This window comes from Astyanax mexicanus, chromosome 11 (genome assembly GCF_023375975.1).
Source record: "Astyanax mexicanus isolate ESR-SI-001 chromosome 11, AstMex3_surface, whole genome shotgun sequence".
Taxonomy (NCBI): Eukaryota; Metazoa; Chordata; class Actinopteri; order Characiformes; family Acestrorhamphidae; genus Astyanax; species Astyanax mexicanus.
The window spans coordinates 41965862-41986637 of NC_064418.1; the positions used below are offsets into that span (position 1 = coordinate 41965862).

A 20776-nucleotide genomic window follows, 5' to 3' on the forward strand; every position below is an offset into this window, starting at 1 on the left:
TATATATACATATATATATATATATATATATATATATATATATATATATATTTTTTTTTTTTTTTTTTTTTTTTTTTTCATGTTTTATACTTTATACATTTATCTTTGAGGACAGATCTGCACATTCTTGGTATTTTAATCTCAGTATCTTCATGAGGGAGAGTCACCTGGAATAGTTTTCTCAGCGTCTTGAAGGAAGGCGTTCCTGGAGGTGCTAAACAATAATTACTTCTTTTCCTTCGCGCTGTAAAGCTCCAGCTCCTCCCAAATCACCATCTCAGTTGAGTTTAGGTCAGGGGATTGTTTACTAGATAATTCCATATACTTCACTTAATAGTTTTCATGGTTTTAATATTAATCTACAATGTAGAAATTTAATTAAATAAAAAAAATAAGAAAAAAACATTGAATGAGACGTGTCCAAACTTTTGACTGGTACTTATATATTTGCGAGTTAATACACCCCAGAGTTTGCCCAGATGAACAGCAACAATGTTGGATAGAAGCACCTGATTATGAAATATTATTAAATATTACCTGCACATTCACGGATACCCTTTACAATACGTGTAGGTGTGATTAAAGACACCGCAGGCGTCCCCTGAACCGGACCTACAATACCAGGGATTTTCCCAATAACATGGAAATATATTGTGTTGTGTTGTAATTCCCGGGCTGGTGGGAATTGTATATAAGTGTGTGTATGGCACAGTAACAGCCTGATTACAGAATCCACGGACTTGGAGACTTTGCAGCTTTGCTTAGACTGTGATCATCATCTGCAGGAATTCATTGATTGCATTCCTTGCAGTATTAATGTCAAGAACTCTAACATCGCTAATATGGATTTTAGTGATTTATTCGTGGGTTTGATTGGTCAATTCCAATATGCCCAGTTAGACTACAAGCCACAGACAAAGTTGCCATTATAATATAATATAATGTAATATAATATAACATAATATAATATAACATAACATAACATAACATAACACAATACAATGTAATATAATATAACATAAAATAATATATATTATAATATAACACAATACAACACAACACAATATAATATAATATAATATAATATAATATAATATAATATAATATAATATAATATAATATAATATAATTGATTCAACCACGGAAATAATATTTTTCTTTCCCTCAAAATTGGCGGTCCCTGGTGTTTAAGTTGGTGAACTGAAAGCAGAATGCTTTTTAAGTAGAACGTTAAGAATAAAGACTGGGTCTAGTTACTCGTTAATCTGCGAGTGAGTTTACGTAGTACTTTAGTTACGCACGGGTTTGGGAAACACTCTTTAATTAACGATCAATCTTAAGTACGAGTTAACGAAGTTCTTAGCGTTACGAACCTTTCGGGAAACCCACCCCAGATTCTGATCTTTCAGACAACAAACCTGTATAACATGCTTTAATCTGAACAGTAGCCCTGGAGGTAATGCATAATATTATGTATATCTTCTATATTTTTCATTTGAATAAACCATGATGATGACTTTACTTGACTTTACTCTTAAAATTGTTTTGGAAGTTTTGCATGACAAACAGATCATGAATATTCAATGTAATCTTTTTCTTTCTATCTCTCTCTCGCTCTCGATTATAACTGATCAAACACTTCAGAGCTGTTTTTCATGCTGAAGAAAAGATCTTTGTTTCCCCCACAGCTCTCTCTGATCTTTAATGTGGTGTAAGTGAGCCAAAGGTCAAGTGTTTGTGTGTATTGGTCTGGTGGTGACAGGTAAGTGTGAGGGTCTGAAACAGGTGGTGTTCAATTACCCATCAAGTACAGACAGTGAGGCTAGTCTATTACACCCTGCTCTTTTCTTCCTGCAGAACAGGACTCAAGCTCAGCACTTAATGTAGAAGTAGACCACAATCACATCTATCTCCTGGTGGGTTTATGCCTGCCTTCAACCTATTCAATCAAAGTATTTAACCTCATTCAGCGAGACCAAATATTATTATTTTTATTTCTCTGGTAAGCACATGGTTGGGTATTTTAGTTACTGACAGACAGAAGGACATAAAAAGATTAAATAATGTCTCAAGTTCAGGTATAATTCTATAAAAAATGGAGACAGGGTGACTATTTTAAACCCAGACACAAGTAAAGATATATTTTGTAAAAAAAAAAAAAAAAAAAAAATACCTCTATACCTCTAAACCAAAACCACATAACAAAAATTACATTAATAAAATAAATGACAAAATACTAAAGCGGTCCTGTTGCTGAAAAAGAAATAATGAAAAAAAAATTAAATAAATAAATTCTCACATGTATACATAATTATGTTAAATGCTTGTGATAATAGTCATATAAGAACAAGTTCATCAATATTATATTTATCTTATATTATATATTTTTGTCTAACTAATGTCATGCTTTACAAAAAAAAGGAAAACAGCTTTTTAAATAGCAGTGAAAGTGCAGTGAAAAAAAAAAGAAAAAAATTCCATTAGGGTTTTCATATAGTCTATTAAATAGAAGGAAAACATTATTTTTTTAACTGTGTTTAGATATAAGATGTAAGATATGCATAAATATAACAATATATTATACATATTTATATTTAAAAGTGGAAAATAGTGGAAGTTTGGAATGAACATAGAATACATTTTATACTTGGCATAGTAATAATTTGCCATATATGGCCGTATTTTAATTTATTCAAATGTATTTGATTAAGAAAATAAGTCAGTATTTTATATCGTATATATAATCATATCATGTATGTACTCCAGATTGCCCACCCTTACAACTGGTACCTGTCCAACTCTGGAAAGGTCCTATAACAATGACAGTAATACAAACCTAGGCATGCGCGTTAAGTGTGTGCGTGAGTGTGTGTATGTGCATGCGCGTGCGCGTGTTGAAGCGCGAGGAGAGGCGATGGGCTGAGCTCGCGCTCGCTCTTCAGTCAGACGCAGAAATGTCAGAGCTCTGCAGTGCCGCGCGCTCGGGTCTCCTCCGGCTGTAGTGAGCTCAGAGGGTTCAGTGGGCTTCCAGGAGGCTGAGGGTGGGTTTCAGCTCGAGCCCAGAGGAACCACACAGCGGGATGGGCTCAGCAGCCTCCTCAACCCACCGGAGCATTCACCTGGAGGTGGAGGGCAGAATCCAGAAGGTGAAGTTCATTCAGCGCTTCAGTACCTGCTGTAGCTGCTTCTGAGTGGGTTTCTCTGGGTTAACCTGGACCTGGGTGGGTTCGATGAGATGTGGATGCATCTATGTTGACTCTATGTGGGTTTTGGTTGGATCAGATTGTGTTTTATTGAGTTGAGTTGAGTTGTGGTGTTATTTGGTTGGAGGTGTATGAATTTGGTTGGAGTTGGTTGAGTTATAGGTTGTATTGTAGTAGGATTTTTGTCTGTTATAATCTGTTTTAGTTTTAGTTAGGTTTGACTAGTTGTTGTTTTGTTTGCATGAATGAAAGTCTGGCTGGTGTAGGTTTTGATCTGACTGTTATTATTTTATGATTTGCTTGGTTAGATTTGGTAAATCTTGATTGAGTCAGACTGTATGTTAGGTTGATTTGCTTGGTTAGATTTGGTAAATCTTGATTGAGTTAGACTGTATGTTAGGTTGATTTGCTTGGTTAGATCTGGTAAATCTTGATTGAGTTAAACTGTATGTTAGGTTGATTTGGGTCTAGCTGTTCTTTGGTTTTGTTTGGTTCTGCTGGTTTTGGTTTTTGATTGAATCTATCAACATTTTGCTGGATCGGATTATAACTGAATGGGCCTTGTTTTGTTGTAGAGTTTTTTGTCTAGTTGGTGTTGGTGGTCTCTGGTTGGGTTTGCTTGGTTCTGTTCAGATTTGGTAAAACCTTGTTGGGTATAGTAGAGTTTTACTGGGTTTTTGTTTCATTTAATTGAATCAGGTCAGGTTTTTCTTGATTTTACATGGATCCGGGTGGCTGTCTAGCTGTTTGGTTCTGTTTGCATCTGGTTTGAGTGGGTCTGGTTTTGTTACTGAGTTTTGTGGGTTTAGTCTAAGCTGGGTCTGGCTGATATTGGTTGGATCTAACTGGGATTCCACTTAGATTTGGAAAAGAACTTGATTGGGAATAGTTGAGGTTGAGGCAGGCATGATCCAGCTTGGTGGATTTAGTTGTGATTTATGTGTGTTTATTCTGGGCTGTATCTATCCTCAATCATGGTTATAGTTAAAAAGAGTCCAGAGATGATTTTACTATGCAGCGTGAATTAGGCTGTGTTTTTTAAGCATCTGCTTTAAATTTGATCCATTAAAGGTTATTCAGATTTCAGTGGAAGCTTGAGTTTAGGATGCATTTCATTGGTTTTGTATTAAATGAAAGTAGACAGTAGCCCAACTTTTTAGAACTACATTTAAGTTGTATTAATGCATTTTAATGCCATTACTTCATTATTTCATTTAGTTCAGACATTTTTGTGTGTTTTTAAACATTGCATGAATTTGCTGATTGTGCACTTCAGTTAGTTCCTTACTGACTTCCTCTCTTCCTCTCTTTTTATACAATGGTTATAGACTAGTCATTTTGGCCTTTAAACTCATAAAATTGATCATGATATCATGATGTAAAACTTAAAACTCAAAAACATATATGTTAAATCAACCATATATTTACTTGCAGCAAGTGTGTCTGCCTGATTGTATCTTGCAGGAAGTTTTACTCTTGTAGAAGCTTTTTAAATTCTGCTTTCCAGACAGAATCCAGGTGCAAGTGTGTAACAAATGCAAATTTATGATTTTTGTCATGGTTGCTGAGCCACTCACAGATCAGGCAGTCGAGCGATTAAACAGTAGTACAGATCTCTCCCCATTAGAAATCTGATCACACGTCTGAAAGATTTTGTTACCCACAAACCCTCAAACTGTGTTCAAATATGGAAAGAGAGAATGAATAGAGACAGTTGGAGAAAGTGCATTACTGTACATGGTTGATTTAATATGATTTACTTAGTTTAATGTGGCGTATTGATCTGTTCAGGGTTATTGATCTGTGTTGGTTGCTGGGTTAAATATATTTCCACTCTCTCTCCTTCTCTCACTCAAACCTTCTAACACTAATACACTTGTACACATATAATGTACACATATAATATTATGGCTTATGGTCTGTGTAGGAAAACTGTTTCCACCAGTTTTTTCTAAATTTCTATTATTATAATTATTACAGGGTTACGATGTAATGGAATCAGACTGGATAGTTGACTAAATAGTTTAATGTCTTTAAAAGCTTCTTCACAGTAAGATATTACATGTTACACATTAATGATGAAAGTGCCATAAGATACATGATGTCATTGTATTATAAGATGCAGATTTGGCCATAAAACTTTAGAATCCTGGTGCATGCATACATACAGGAGGTTGTAAGGCAAAATAGCCCTCAAATAAAACTTCTCATTACATCTCATCACATTTATGACTGTTTTACCGTCAACATTACATATTAAACTCAGAAGATGTGTGTAGGTCTACTGGAAGGTTGGTATTGTAAATAAAAAAGGCTTTTATTGCTGTAGAAATTGCAACCACTGGTTTCTTTACATATCAGATACTGAACTCTGAGCAGAATCCGTTTAATTTCTACTCTTGATTTCTGTCTTTTGAGATTAACTGCTCTGAACACATCTGAATGATGTCATTAAATTTCATTATGTCATTAGATTTTCTGAATAATTAAAAAAAATCTTTACATTATTTTTGTGACTCTCCACAAAGCTCCACTATACAGCGTTTGGATTGATTATCCTTATCAAAAGTTGGCTGACCAATTTAGCTCTTTCCCAGAACATTGTATGTTTTTGTTTGCATTTAATGTTTAAGCCAAACTACAAGTATGACCATCAGTTACCAAATGTGACCATGCTTTTGATCAGCAGGACCTCTCTGTTTAACTAGCATGACCTGCATCACAATGTTGGTTGACCAATATGACCAGTAAGACCAAGGTTGTTGACCAGCAAAATATCAAAATTGCAATATACCCTATTGTTTGGCTTTAATTTGCAATACATCTTTGATGCATGGCATTAAATAGAAATATTTGTTTTGAAACATAAGCACTCTAAACTCCCGAAGACTTCAGTAGGGTATATTGCCCCAATTTCAATCAAAATAATAGGGTAAACCTGCAGTGAAGAATATATTAGTTGTTATACCCCAATAAATCCATAATTCCTGGTGTTTGCTTATTTAGTAGTATTTTATTATCTTCAGTAACACAGATTTCTTTTAAGTATGATAAAGAAATGTCATGTGATATATTGATGATTATCACAGAATCACAGTTTTGTGATATCTTGATAATATTATATTGTCACATGCCCTGTGATTCCCACCCCTAGTTCATATACTTTTTATCACCCTATTAAGAAGACATTTGTTAAAATCAGAATCTACTGTATCTATTGTAAATCTATTGTAAAAATGAATGTAAGCATATGATCTGTCCTCCCTCTCTCTGTACTCTTCAGCACTGTTAGCCCATATGCCGTAGGTTTGTTTCTCCGTGCAGATGATAAGGAGTCATGCAGATTAGACACAGCTGAGTGGTTTGTGTTTTCCACTGCCCCCCGACAGCTATTCTCACTCTGGAACTGAGTGCATTTGGCCTTCTGTGGTTCTGCTGAATTCATTGCCTCTTTTAACAGGACGTGAATTAAACAACAGTGCTAGAAAAAAGTGGGAATTGTTAAAAGCAGCACAGCGCAGAAGCTTTACTCTCATTCACAGCAAATGGTTAAATGTGTTCCACAGGACTACTGTGTTTTTGTTTATTAATGCTTTATATGAATGAAGTCTCAGTAGAGGTGAAATAAGGACGCACTCTGTTCTCCTTCATTGCCTATGTGCTGTTAAGTGAAATCAATGTGCAGTTTGAATGACAAAGAAATGCTTTTAAATGAATGGTTGACCTGGCTAACCTGCCATGCTTTGTTTACAATGAATCTATTCTTCTGATTGACTGAAGGCCCTTTATGCTGGTGCAAATGCATTAAATATCCTCAAGCCACAATGGATTAGTGTGCTATAATTTCTAAAGTGTCATTTATTTAACTACAATCATATACAGCTCTGGAAAAAAACACTTAAAAATGATGAGTTTCTATGATTTTACTAAATTGAAAACCTCTGGAATACAATCAAGAGGAAGATGGATGATCACAAGCCATCAAACCAAGATGAACTGCTTGTATTTTTTGCACCAGGAGTAAAGGTATAAAGTTATCCAAAAGCATTGTGTAAGACTGGTGGAGGAGAACATGCCAAATGCATTAAAAACTGTGAATAAAAAACAGGGTTATTCCACCAAATATTGATTTCTTAACTCTTAAAACTTAATGAATCTGAACTTGTTTTCTTTGAGGAAATGGTTTTCTCATTTTCTGCAAATAAATGCTCTAAATGTCAATATTTTTATTTAGAATTTGGGAGAAATGTTGTTTGTAGTTCATAGAATAAAACAACAATATTCATTTTACTTATATACCTATACCTATAAACATATAGGTTTTCCAGAGCTGTACATCGTGACCTAGCTTGTTGACCAACAAGCCTGACTAAATCAAACAGTATAACCAAGCATGACCAAAATCAAGTGCTAAATACAAAATGTTGATATGTAGCTGGTTTACCACCTAACTTGTTCCCATAAAGTTTGATTACTTTTAAATGGCCAGATTTTTAAGGGCCAACTTGGACCATCTGAAACCAACTACTAGTAAAAACATAAACTTACTAGCCCTTAAACTGATTTTTTTTTAGCAGGGTTGGGGCTAAATGCAGTCAACACCTCACAGCAATATGTCATTATCTAGTGTAAAGCCTTCATACGAGAATAGAGAATAGAGTTGGTTATGTGGGTCAAGTGTGTGATGAACATATGTAGGTAAATGTGTCTCTGGCTGCTTCTCTTCAGACAGGGCAAGCGCAATTAGCATATAAAAGCTCACCGCTAATTAAGAAACAATAGGACTTAGTGCGTACACACACAGGCTACCAGGGTGCTTATGCACAGGTGCATGTCCTCAAACAGCAACACACTTTTACATGATGGAACATGTGGGTGTGAGGTGATAATATGAATAGCGCCCACTATTTCCCACTGCTAATCAACAGCAGTGTGGCTATACGCTTCAAGAGCTCTCGTCCACCAACATTCACTAATTATCCCACCTCCACAGGCCAGTAACTGCAAAACAGCATTAAAGAGTAATTCACACATACATGCTAACATGGATGGGAAATACAGTGGTTGGTGTGATGTTATTTAAATAATGCTAATCGCTGATGGTTAACTCATTGTTATTCACTGTTAGCATCATTAGCATTATTGATAGAACTGTTTGTTTAGCAGTATCTGCAGACTCAACAAATACTCAAAAAAAGATTAATTATTGGCATATTATAGGCCTTGGTAACACTGAAATAAATGTCATAATATGTTCTTATTATTGTAAGAGCTCTCAATACTGATACACACACACACACACACACAACTCTTAGCTTTTGACCAACACACACACACACACATTTTCCCTCCCTTATATCAGTCATAAGGGAGTATTAATATATATTAATATATTTTAGTATATTAGTCTCACTCTGTCTATCACTCTCAGTTTCTGTCTCTCTCTTTCTCAAGATTCTCTCTCGCTCGTGCCTGTTTTCTCTTTTTCTGTCGCTTTCGCTCTCTCATGCTCTTTTTCTTTCTCACTTTCTTTCTCTCTCTCTCTCTCTCTCTCTCTCTCACACACACTCTCTCTTTCTCTTTCTCTCCCTCTCTCATACTCTCTCTCTTGTTGGAATTATGTATGAGATAGTATTAGTATATTAGTCTCTCTCTCTTTCTCTCTCTCTCTTTCACTCACATTCTCTATCTTTATCTCTCACTCTCATAGTCTCTCTCTTTCAATATTCAAGATTCTCTTTCTCTCTCACACTTTCTCTCTGTCTCTCTCTCTTTCTACGTATCTCTCTCTCTTTCTCTCTCACACTTTTTCTCTCTCTCTGTCTCTCTTGCCCTCTCTCTCTCTCTCTCTCTCTCTCTCTCTCTCTCTCTCTCTTTCTATGTATCTCTCTCTTTCTCTCTCTTACTTTTTCTCTGTCTCAGTGTCCCTTGCCTTCTCTCTCTTTCTCTCTTACCCTCTCTGGGTAACACTTTATAATACTGTTCCATAGTTAATAGGTAACTAAGCAGGAACTAAGCAGTAACTAATTAATAGTGCTGCATTAACACCTAAATATTTTCTATTAACTACCAGGGAGTACTGAATAATTACTCAGTAGATAGTACTGAACTAATGATTATAGTAGTTCACTATTAACTCCACAATAATTACTGAGACTTACATATCTCCCAGAGAACTACTTACTAATGATGTCTTCTTTATAATAACTACTTATTAATTACTGCTCAAATCAACATTAACTACTGAAAACCCTTACATGCCACCTGGGGAACTATAGATCTAAATCAGTCTACACAAACAATTATTCTATCAGTGGTGATATTAAAGGCATATTTGAGTGACACCATTTGTAGTAGTAGTAACCTTAATTACCTTATTATCATTATCTTCCAAATATTAGCAACATATAGTAAAATACTACAGTGTGTCGTAATCTGCTTAAACCCCATTTTTAAAAGAAAAAAAATAATAAAAAAATAACGTAATATTATTACATAGTAGACATTATTTATGTTCTCCAGAAGACTCTAAGACTGACTGTACTCAATTTTGTTTTAATGGTCACTGCTGGTCATTTTCAGCACCAACCTTATAAACGTTCATCTTTAGCCTTGCAGTCTCACAGACTTTTAGTGCCCATTATTAGGGTAATTACGGTAATTCCACAGCGCCGGACCGCTAGCCTCTATCAGTGTGTTTATCTGCTGCTGCAGGTTATTCTATCAGTGGTGATATTAAAGTCAGTGACACCACTTATCATATAGTAACCTTACTTACCTTAGTATGCTCAATATCTTCCAAATGTTAGACACACTGAAATGTGCAGTAGTCTGCTTAACCCCCATTTTTGTAATGTTCTGTCAGTGTGTTACAGGTGTTTATTCTAAACCTGTGCTCTTCTTCAGTCCTCCTGGAGATGTGCTCAGTAGAAGTGATGGCTCACATACAGCTTTACTGTACGTTGTGTCCAACATCCTTATTCTGGGGGAAATCATGTTTAAATGAATAAATATTTGTGTTAGATAACGGACTAGGCATCCCTGTGTTCTTCATAGATAATTAATAAGGGGTCCCTGTCTTCTTTTTTCGGGAGTTAACAGCAGCACATGGTAACCCATTACTAATGACTGAGCAGTTACTGTGTTCTTCTTTAGGAGTTACTGCAAATCATACCACAGTATTATAAAGTGAGAAACATGTTAACTAATTACTAATTACTGAGGAGTTACTGTGTTCTTCTTTAGGAGTTACTGCAAATCATACCACAGTATTATAAAGTGAGAAACATGGTAACTAATTACTAATTACTGAGGAGTTGCTGTGTTCTTCTTTAGGAGTTACTGCAGATCATACCACAGTATTATAAAGTGAGAAACATGGTAACTAATTACTAATTACTGAGGAGTTACTGTAGATCATACCACAGTATTATAAAGTGAGAAACATGGTAACTAATTACTAATTACTGAGGAGTTACTGCAAATCATACCACAGTATTATAAAGTGAGAAACATGGTAACTAATTACTAATTACTGAGGAGTTACTGTGTTCTTCTTTAGGAGTTACTGCAGATCATGTCACAGTATTATAAAGGGAAATATACATTATTAATAATAATAATAATAATAATAATAACACACATTTAACCTAGCTAACTAACACACACACATTTAACCTAGTTAACTAACACACACATTTAACCTAGTTAACACAATTAACCTAGCTAACACACACACATTTCCCCTAGCTAACTTAGCTTGCTAACTTACACACATTTAACCTAGCTAACTGACACACACACATTTAACTTGCTAACACACATATAACCTAGCTAACTAACCCACACATAAAAGTTAACTTAGCTAGCAAACGAACACACATAACCTAGCTAACTAACACACATTTAAACTAGCTAACTAACACACACATAACCTAGTTAACTTAGCTGGCTAACGCTAACTACACACACAACTTAGCTAGCTAACACACATCCTAAAGCTGGTTAACAACCCACAAAGGGTCCTCCTCTGATCCGGGGGTAAATAAGCTGGAAAAGATCTCAATATCTTGATTACTAGTTTATTTTCAATCAAATACAGAAATATGAAAGCAGCAGAGTCGCTCTTAATCCTCCTCCATCAGTAGCAGCAGCAGCACAGCAGAGAATTTACACGAAGGACCAGGAGAGCTGCGTCCGCTGTGAAATTACCGTAATTACCCTAATAATGCGCAGATAAATAAATCTCTGTGAGACTGCAAAGGGTGAAGATGCACTTTTATAAGGCTGATACCTAGTATTAAAGCAATGATTGTTACATTATTACTGTCTTACAGTCATTCTTAGAGTCTTAGATGCCTTCTGGAGAACTTTCATCAATGTCTTCTATGCAATAATATTACGTTATAATGTTGTTTTTTTCTTCCAAAAAGAAAGGCGGGATGTAAGGGTTTTCAGTAATTAATGTTGATTTGAGCAGTAATTAATAAGTAGTTATTATAAAGAAGACATCATTAGTAAGTAGTTCTCTGGGAGATATGTAAGTCTCAGTAATTATTGTGGAGTTAATAGTGAACTACTATAATCATTAGTTCAGTACTATCTACTGAGTAATTATTCAGTACTCCCTGGTAGTTAATAGAAAATATTTAGGTGTTAATGCAGCACTATTAATTAGTTACTGCTTAGTTCCTGCTTAGTTACCTATTAACTATGGAACAGTATTATAAAGTGTTACCCCCTCTCTGTCTCTCTCTCTCTCTCTTTCTACGTATCTCTCTCTTTTTCTCTCTTTCACTTTTTCTCTCTCTCAGTGTCTCTTGCCCTCTCTCTCTCTGTCTCTCTCTCTTTCTACGTATCTCTCTCTTTCTCTCTCTTACTTTTTCTCTCTGTCTCAGTGTCCCTTGCCCTCTCTCTCTTTCTCTCTCTCTCTGTCTCTCTCTCTCTCTTTTGTTGGAATTATGTAGAATGTTTTTTTGCACTTATAAAAAGAAATACAGCTTCTTCTGCCACCAATTATTTCCTGTGCATTAAACTGCTGACAGGTGTCAATAATTTAGCAACTTCATTATGTGTGTGTTTGTGTGTGTGTGTGTGTGTGAACTGTGAAGAGCGTGACAGAGTGAAGCAGAGGGAGAGAACACGTGCCTGTGATTGTTCTGGTGTTTAATATCCTCTGTGGATCTATTTTATTGATTAGACATAACACTCCTTGTTAGTGTAAACCTTGAACATCCCCCCTCCTCCCTCTCTCTCTCTCTCTCTCTCTCTCTCTCTCTCTCCCTTTCTCTCCCTCTCTCTCTCTCTCTCTCTCTCTCTGTCTCTCTCCCTTTCTCTCTCTCTCTCTCTCTCTCTCTCTCTCTCTCTCTCTCTCTCTATTTCCTTCAGTCAGTAGCAGTCATGCTTGTGTTTGGCACCTGCTTGTGTAGCTTTGTTGTTCTTGTCGATGCCATCAGAAGCAGACTCTTCTGCATAAGTGGGTCAGAGGAATGCTGGCTCTCAGCCTTGATTGTAAATCCAAAGACAAGCCATCAATTAAGAGAGTTAATTTGGAATTCAGCTCCCCATGCAGCAGCTTGAAGCACATGCACGTGTCTGTTCGACATTACTATTCAAGCAGTCTCCACTTTACAAGATCAAGTGCCTTCAGTTTGTGCCCAAAGAAATCTCTCGTGCATTATACATGCTGTATGTATCATCACTGTTAACCCCAACTCATCCCAAATCCCCAACTCATCCCAAAAGTATTGGATGGAGCACCATAATTCCAGAGAACACAGTTTCACAGCTCAATGCTGGGATGCTTTTATATAATTTTATTTCTAATTTTTTTCCCATTTTCTCCCCAGTTTACACAGCCAAATACCACTCATTAGGACTCATGACTTTTGCCATGTCCCATTAAAGCTAAAGAACGCTGCTCTAACCTCTGAGATATGCATGTGAGTTTTCCTGCATTAACCTTGATGCGTGGATGGACAATTCTAGCCAGATGCCACCAGTCACAATCATTACCTGTCACATACTGCACTGTCCACTGTGGGTGGTAATAATTTATCATGTTTTCATATTATGTTATGTTATGATGTGTGAAAATAAGTTCTAGTCTGTAAACATTTTATTATAATTTATTACATTTTTTCAATTGCTTTGGCACATTTTAATGAAGCATGATTTAAATGAGCAGATCTTTCTGAATGCAGTCTCCAAATCAGTTTATACTGTCAAACACAACTGCATATTTCATCTCCACAAGCTATAACTGAACCATTGTTATATATCGAGCTGTCTGATCAATACAATAGATCCACATGTTTAACAGCAGAACAATTTATCACAGAGAGAGAGAGAGAGAGAGAGAGAGAGAGAGAAAGAGAGATAGCTCATTATAAATATAAGGAAGCTTGGTCACGAAAAGATGTACTCGGTTGGCCTGAAGAATTATCAGTATGTGAAGATCCTAAACATCATTTCTTGATTAGTTTATTACACTAAAGGTTTACATATTAGTAAATCACAGTACTGATTAACTCTTTCATTTACAAATATTCACAAACACTCTGAAAAATGTGCTTCGAACAGTACTTTTGAATGATGCCACAGGAAAAAAACAATTTTTGATATGTCCAACATGTCCAAATCCAATATATCATGATATTAATGCTTACAAATGATGTTCAGATATTATCTGCCTCTGGAAGACACTAAATGTCATGGAAAATAATAAAAGTGTGAATTTATTAGTATCAACAGCAAACAGGTTGTACTCAACAGTTTCAACAGTTATGGTTGCAACTAGGAGTACGGAAAGGAGTCACAGGACATCTCGAAATTGTGATTCTACAATACTCTGTATATTACAAGACAAGACAATTCTCTATGATACTTTACACAATCTGTGTTACTAAAGAGGATAAAATACTCCTAAATAAGCAAATACCAGGAATTTGTTGGATTTATGGATTTATTGGGGTCAGTTTCACAGAATTTAACAACCAATATTCTTTAGTTCTCATTTGATTAGCAGTAATAAAGCAATTATGAAGCAGTAAACGTAGTAAGTCAAACTGTAGGACGAGTCTTAGAAAGCCTAAAATGCTTAAACTGTTTCAATAAAAATATCAATATTTTGTTCCAATCCCTAAATATCTTAAAACAGTAACTCATATGGTGATAATAGTGGTATTCTGTCTTGAAAGCATCTGTTATTGAAAGGTATTTATGTTTTATACACTAAATGTTCTGCACTTTATATATTTTATATATCACTATATATATATATTTAATATTCTGTTTTTTTTTTCCTTTTTCTATACATCTATTTTTTTGCTATACTACATTATTGTTATGTTACATGATTTATTTTGTTACATTATTAGTATAATAGTATTTAATACAAAATTAGACTTAATTAGTCACCATTGATTTTGGTTCTAGTTTGGTTTGCTGTAGTATATTCTTTAAAATATTTTTCTGTGTTGTTTAATATTGCCAGAAATATTGTTATCTTGAAAATACCCAGAAATATATATTTTTAAGGTCATTTCGTCCACCTCTAATTGCAACATGCTTTAAGTGAATTTTCCCACCTAACTACATGTAAGCTAAATCTTTTAACACCGTTAAAATATTTAACGGTGCAGCATATCCAATATTACTAAACCGAGTTATTTCCAGTCTTTGTTATGTAACATAAAGACCTAAAGAAATTAGGCTTTATAAATGCTAAGTAGCTGCTGAGAAGCTGCTGTGGTAAAATACTGCTTTGGCCATTCTATTACCTGCTGAAGGAGATGCTGAGAACTCATTGGATTTGTCCTGTGTGTGCTCTTCCTGTCTATTCTAGGTGGTCTTCAGTCGGTTCTGCAGTCCCTGTGATATCAAAGAGCTCTTTTGCACAGCTGCAGGGTTGCCCAGGTAACATGATTGTGTTTCTATGACTCTGTGTGTGTGTGTGTTAATTTGTCCTCTTTAGTTGAAGTGCTCCCATATTTAGCGTTTGTATGTGTCTGTTCTGACAGGAATACCACTATTTCATTGGTGGACTCGACTGGAGCCATGGTCTCCATCAACCCCACCATGCCAAGCAACTCAGAAAGGTAAACACAGACACATTCCTGTACTTGTATTCTGCATGCTGTATATGCAGACGTTAATACTGTATACTGCTTTAAAAAATCAGGGGCATAGAAGTGGGTTTTGGGAAAGTTACTCCTATTTAATTTCAGTTTGTTTTCATTCCTGCTTCTCACTGTTCAGAAAAACCCTATCCAGATAAATCTCTCCATCCGGATAGAGTGAATCTGATTGTGATTGCATGTAGAGAAGTATAAACATATACCATTCTGACACCCTATTGGTTTATACTGGTTTATCCATCCCGCCTGCACACGTCACGCCCATCACCCCACCCCCCAAACACACACTCACTCCAGCAAGAACATTGCAGACGTATGTAGCCTAGTATGAAGATATATCCGTGCAGAGACTCAAGAGAACAAAGGAGACAAGGATCCAACTAAGCTTTAACTTTAATATATTTACAGTATACTAAAATACATTAATTTTCAATAAGCATATATGCAGCTGAAACACTAGGGAGCCTAGTGTATCCCAAATTTTATCCCAAAAAAATCTGAAACATTAACATTGTAATATAACATTATAGTCTTTATGGCTTTTAGAAAAATGTGTTTTGGGGAGGGGTGGCCTTTACATTACATTACTTTTACTTTTATACCTTACGAATTTTTGAAACCTATACTTTTACAGTATTTTACTTGAGTAGATTAGAAAAATAGAAAAGCTCAAGCTGATTTTTTTACTTCTACAGAAGTCATTTTAACCCTTGGATCTATACTTCTACCTACAGAGTAATGAATATCAATACTTTTCACACCTTTGCCAATGTGTCTGTGCTAGTTTCAAATTGCTTCATCCCACTCACTCTACTGCAGAACTGACCTTAACAATATGTATATGGAAATTATATTGTATTTCCATATAGATGGACAAACACTCACACAAGGCCTGACTTTTTACAGCATTCCTGCCTCTTATCTCAGGGTCATATTCAAACCTGCCCTCTTGTGTACACAACAGATCTGAGCTGATATGAAATAAGAAGAGTGTCGTCGCTCGTCCAGTGGTGTAATGACTCTGACTCACTGAGAGGCTGTCCATAAACTCTGCAGTAACAGTAGCAGCAGTCCTACAGTAATCACCACCTACAGCCCAGCCAGAAAACAATCAGGCCAGTCATACTGCAGTCAGTAGCACTCGGGAAGCTCAGCTAGAGATTAGAGGGCAGTGAGAGTTCCCTGGACAGAGAGAGAGAGAGCGTGTGTGGTGTGTGTGTGTGTGTGTGTGTGTGAGATGAAGACGTATTTTGGTTTGGTAGCAGCTGTTGTGTGACACCCGTGTGTTTCCTGTTGTATTTAAAGGTCACCATACAAAGTGGTTCCCCATACCGGAGGACAACTGGCCGGTAAGTCTTTAAAGATCTTTATATCTGTGGAATGGTAACTTTTGAGTCAGGGGGTTTTCTGAACCTGTATGTTAATGTATGCTAATATTTTCTAATAATTGGCTACATCTGGCAATTTAAATGTGTGAAACATAATAAGTGAAATATTATGACTGCATTGACAGTAAATGCATTTAGATATGGTCTCTCAAATATAAATTCTTTACAGAAGAAGACAACATTTTTATCTTTTAAAATTAAAATCAGTGTGAAAAGATTGTATTACATTCTAGTCATTTTGGAGCATTTCTGTTGGTTTATTCATCATGAAATGTTAATACAATGTAAATAACAGACAGATTGTGTGACATCTACAGTGGCTAGCTTGTAAGTCTATAAAGAGCAAGAGTTTTTACGGTAAGCAAATGCAGTTTACTATATATTTGCAGGGACAGTGAATGCAAAGCAATTACACTTTTAGATTACAATACTGTAGGTTCCATTTAATTTTTATAAAAATGATTATTAAAAATTGTTATAAAAACAATAATCACTTGCAAATCTTTGTAAGATATCTTTTTTTTTCCACTTAAAATATTTTCATAAAATACAATATTAAATAACAATAAAAACTTTCATTATGTTGTGTCAATTTTTTAAACACAAATTAACTAAAATAAGTGCTCTAGATTGAGTTGAAATAATATACATACATTGACCTTACATTGACCTATTAGGTTCTTGCATGACTATGATCATGTATAAGAGGTATCCTTTTAGTCTAAAAAAAAACACTTAACCAGGCAAAGAACGATTAATGTGTTTTTATTTCTCTTATTTTTTGGTTGCTTCTGATTTGCTTCTGATTGCTTTGATTTGTCACAGATTTACTGTATATATAACAATTTATTTTTTTTAACCCTCTGGGATCTATGAACTGGTGTGAGTCTACTCTATAGATGAATTCTTATATGATTATATTATTAAATGTGACTCAGATCTGAAGTTACGAGGCTATGAATAAGGACTGAGGCTCCATCACTCTACAGAACCTGATTCTTTTCCAAAAAGCTAATTTATTTGGAAGGCTGGGTTTAAATCTTTCCTATTCCTTATGGATATTCTGAGTGTTCATTGGTCAGTTTCACACATAACAGAGATGGATACATGAATCAACCAATTGCAGATGAGAGGTAGATGATTGACACATACATCCACCAATTACAGATGAGAGGTAGATGATGGCCACATGAATTCTCCAGTTAGACACAGTGTGAGTGTGAGTTGAAGATGAGTTTCTTAACTGAATTTTATTATAGCAAAGATTTTAATAGAAACATCACATTTGGACTGTCAACAAAAGTCTGTCACCCAATCTTTGTTTTCAGAGCCTTATGTATTAAAACATGCTTGGTTTTATCAAAAATTAGTTTCTAAGATAATGCCTTAGGATATTTACAAAAACACAATAGTGACAAATCATGCACTATAGTACCTGTAGCACACTGGCACTTTGGTTTGTACATAAAAACACACATTTTCTGTTCAGATTCGAGTTCAATAAATTAGTTAAATAAGAAATTTCTCAATTTAAATAAAATGAAAACATTTGAATTACAACACATTAAAGAGCACTAATAATCCAAGTAATAAGAATGCATTCACCAGCTGTAAATTTACTCTAATTTGGCACAAAGCAGTTTAGACCCATTGATTCATGATGACATTATGATCTATGACTTAAGTTACATAAAAAACATATTAGTAAAATCTGTGAATTTGGATAACCTTTAAATCAGTAAAGAACATTTACAAGGTGTTTTAAAAAGTACATTACACTTACACGTCTGTTTCTGTAGTGGAATTGCAGCTGGTTTGCCAATATTTGATAATGTACAGTTTTTATATCATCACTATCCAAAGAAACACATATATTTCCAATTTTTATGATTTTTAGTTTACTGTATCATCACAGCATGTCTTCACATTTTGTCAAAAATGTGTTTTGGAGATATGTTTTTTTTTTTTGACAGTGACAGGTACAGGTCTAATACCCAGCGGCAGCAGTAGAACAAAAGCAATGCCATGCAAAATGATGTGTTTAAAGTAAAATATATTTGAGGTGTTTAATCACCCAGTTCTAAACTGACTGAACCTACAGACTGATGTGAACTCTCACCAGAAACACTTGTAAAGATGCAGGTAGTGAGAACAGGAATGGCATTTATTATCCTGTAAACGTTACTCAGAATCTGGTTATGGGCTGTTTGGGACTGGTTATGGGCTGTGTGCTCATTTGATAGAGTTTTTATCACTAGTAAATGTCAAGTTTTAGAACTCCAGTTCTGACCAGACTGGGAAAAGGGTGTATGCAGGATAAAAGCATGCTCAGATCACGCACACATTGAGTGACAGGAATGAGTCTTCTCTAAGAGCTAAATGCTGCTGTGCTTCACTGTTTTGTCATGAAAGCTATATGTCATATACAGTAAATTTCACATATATTTCCTATATCCATGCAATGTTAAAGTGTCATTATAGTTTGATAATATTTTTTGTTTGATAATATTTGGGTCATTATATCTCCACAAAGAATGAACATACCTATTTTTTTATTTTTTTAAAAATTGCACAATAATCTAATGTATGAAAAAAAAATGATTTGCCCCTTAATGCATCCATTATGCACAAATATAATTATGTAATTTTTATGTGCACAATTAGAGGAACTTCATTTATTTGTAGTAAAGCTCTTCTCTTGCTCTTCTCACTGAATGCATATTTTACGCCATTTATTTCTATTACAGAGTTGGGCCAATGTAGTGTTAGGAGTCTTGCCCAAGGACTCTTATTAGTGCAGCACAGCACCCAGTCACCCAAACCAGGAATTGAACCCCAGTCTCCCACACAATGTGGTAGCTCACTGGCAAGTTGTGGTGTTATCCACTGCGCCACACCAACCACCGCACATAATGCACATACACATAATCCTGAAATCCTCACAGCAACTATAGAAGTCCTTCTCTGCACAGTAGAGACAGTTATTTTACAAAAGCAGGACATTTGGGACTTTTTGGAGCAAACAATGATTTAGCAGGTGTCCCATCACTTTTTTCCATATAGTGCATGTTGAAAAACAGTGTGAATCATAATCCCTGGCCATGAGAGCATCATTTACAGTAGAGCCCTTATTGCTCTTAAAAATCTTTAGATGTCCATATAAAAGAGTCTGTGTCACATTGCTTATAAATATAATGATTTGTTTCAGTGCAAACAACAGATTCAGAGCTGGAAAAAGTGCAGGCTCACGTCCTGGCGGTCGTGTTTGAGCGCTTTGTGACTTTCACAAGGGGGGAGGGGGGGGAGTATTGGTTCATGAGTGACTGCATGACCTCTGACCTCTGCTGCAACTGAGTTATGTAGAGAAGAAACAGAATGTGCCCTGGAATCCGGCCAATAGGAAGTCTGTGCCGTCCGTGGCGCTCTCTGTGCTTTATTGGTCTCTCGGAGTGGACTTTGCCCACCAGCCCTGAGTGGACCAATGGCAGAAGAGATGTTGGCATGTGCGAGAGTGCGAGTGTTTGTTAGCAGGGCTCTCTCTCTCTCTCTCTTCCCTTTCTTTCTCTCTCTCTCTCTTTTTCTGTGGGAACTAAAATTGACAACTGACCTGTTAACACAGACCAGAGCAGCTGAGATTGTGTGGTAGTGCCTGATAAGGTGAGCTGGAATTGAGATTTATGTATTCCTGCTTCTCCTTCTTGTTCTCCTGCTCATATTAACTCTCCATCTCTGCTGGTTCTTTAACCCTTCACGTCTGTACTGCCTGTGTCTGCCAGGCTCTATCGCTTCCTGTCTCTGTGTGATGGTGGTGTTGTTGTTTTTGGATATGGAGTCGTGACTCTGTTTGCTGTTGTATCTTTTCGTAGATAAAGAAGAACTCTTTCAGAATGTACTGACCCAGGTAGCCGAGCAATTCTCCAGGTACTAACCCTCTCTCTCTTTCTCTGCTGCTAATACTGCTAATATTTAACACAGAACCACTTTCTGCATTTCACCTGTAGGCTGTGTATAACCAGCTTAGTGGTCAGCCTGGCTACAGTTGGTCAGA

At 35.8% G+C, this 20776-nt stretch overlaps 1 protein-coding gene across 4 annotated transcripts in view; it reads left to right on the forward strand.

Moving 5' to 3' along the window:
- Positions 1-2930: 2930 nt before the first annotated feature.
- Positions 2931-20776, forward strand: part of pde9aa (phosphodiesterase 9aa) — a 40486-nt gene continuing 22640 nt past the window's right edge. For 3 of the 4 annotated variants that reach the window (XM_007241741.4, XM_049484874.1, XM_049484873.1), the window contains exons 1-5: positions 2931-3146; positions 15049-15119; positions 15224-15301; positions 16646-16689; positions 20595-20649. In XM_007241741.4, the coding sequence (XP_007241803.2) occupies positions 3081-3146; positions 15049-15119; positions 15224-15301; positions 16646-16689; positions 20595-20649 (314 nt within the window). In that variant the 5' untranslated portion in view covers positions 2931-3080. The remainder of the gene's footprint in view (positions 3147-15048; positions 15120-15223; positions 15302-16645; positions 16690-20594; positions 20650-20776) is intronic. The other variant, XM_007241740.4, reaches the window with a different exon arrangement.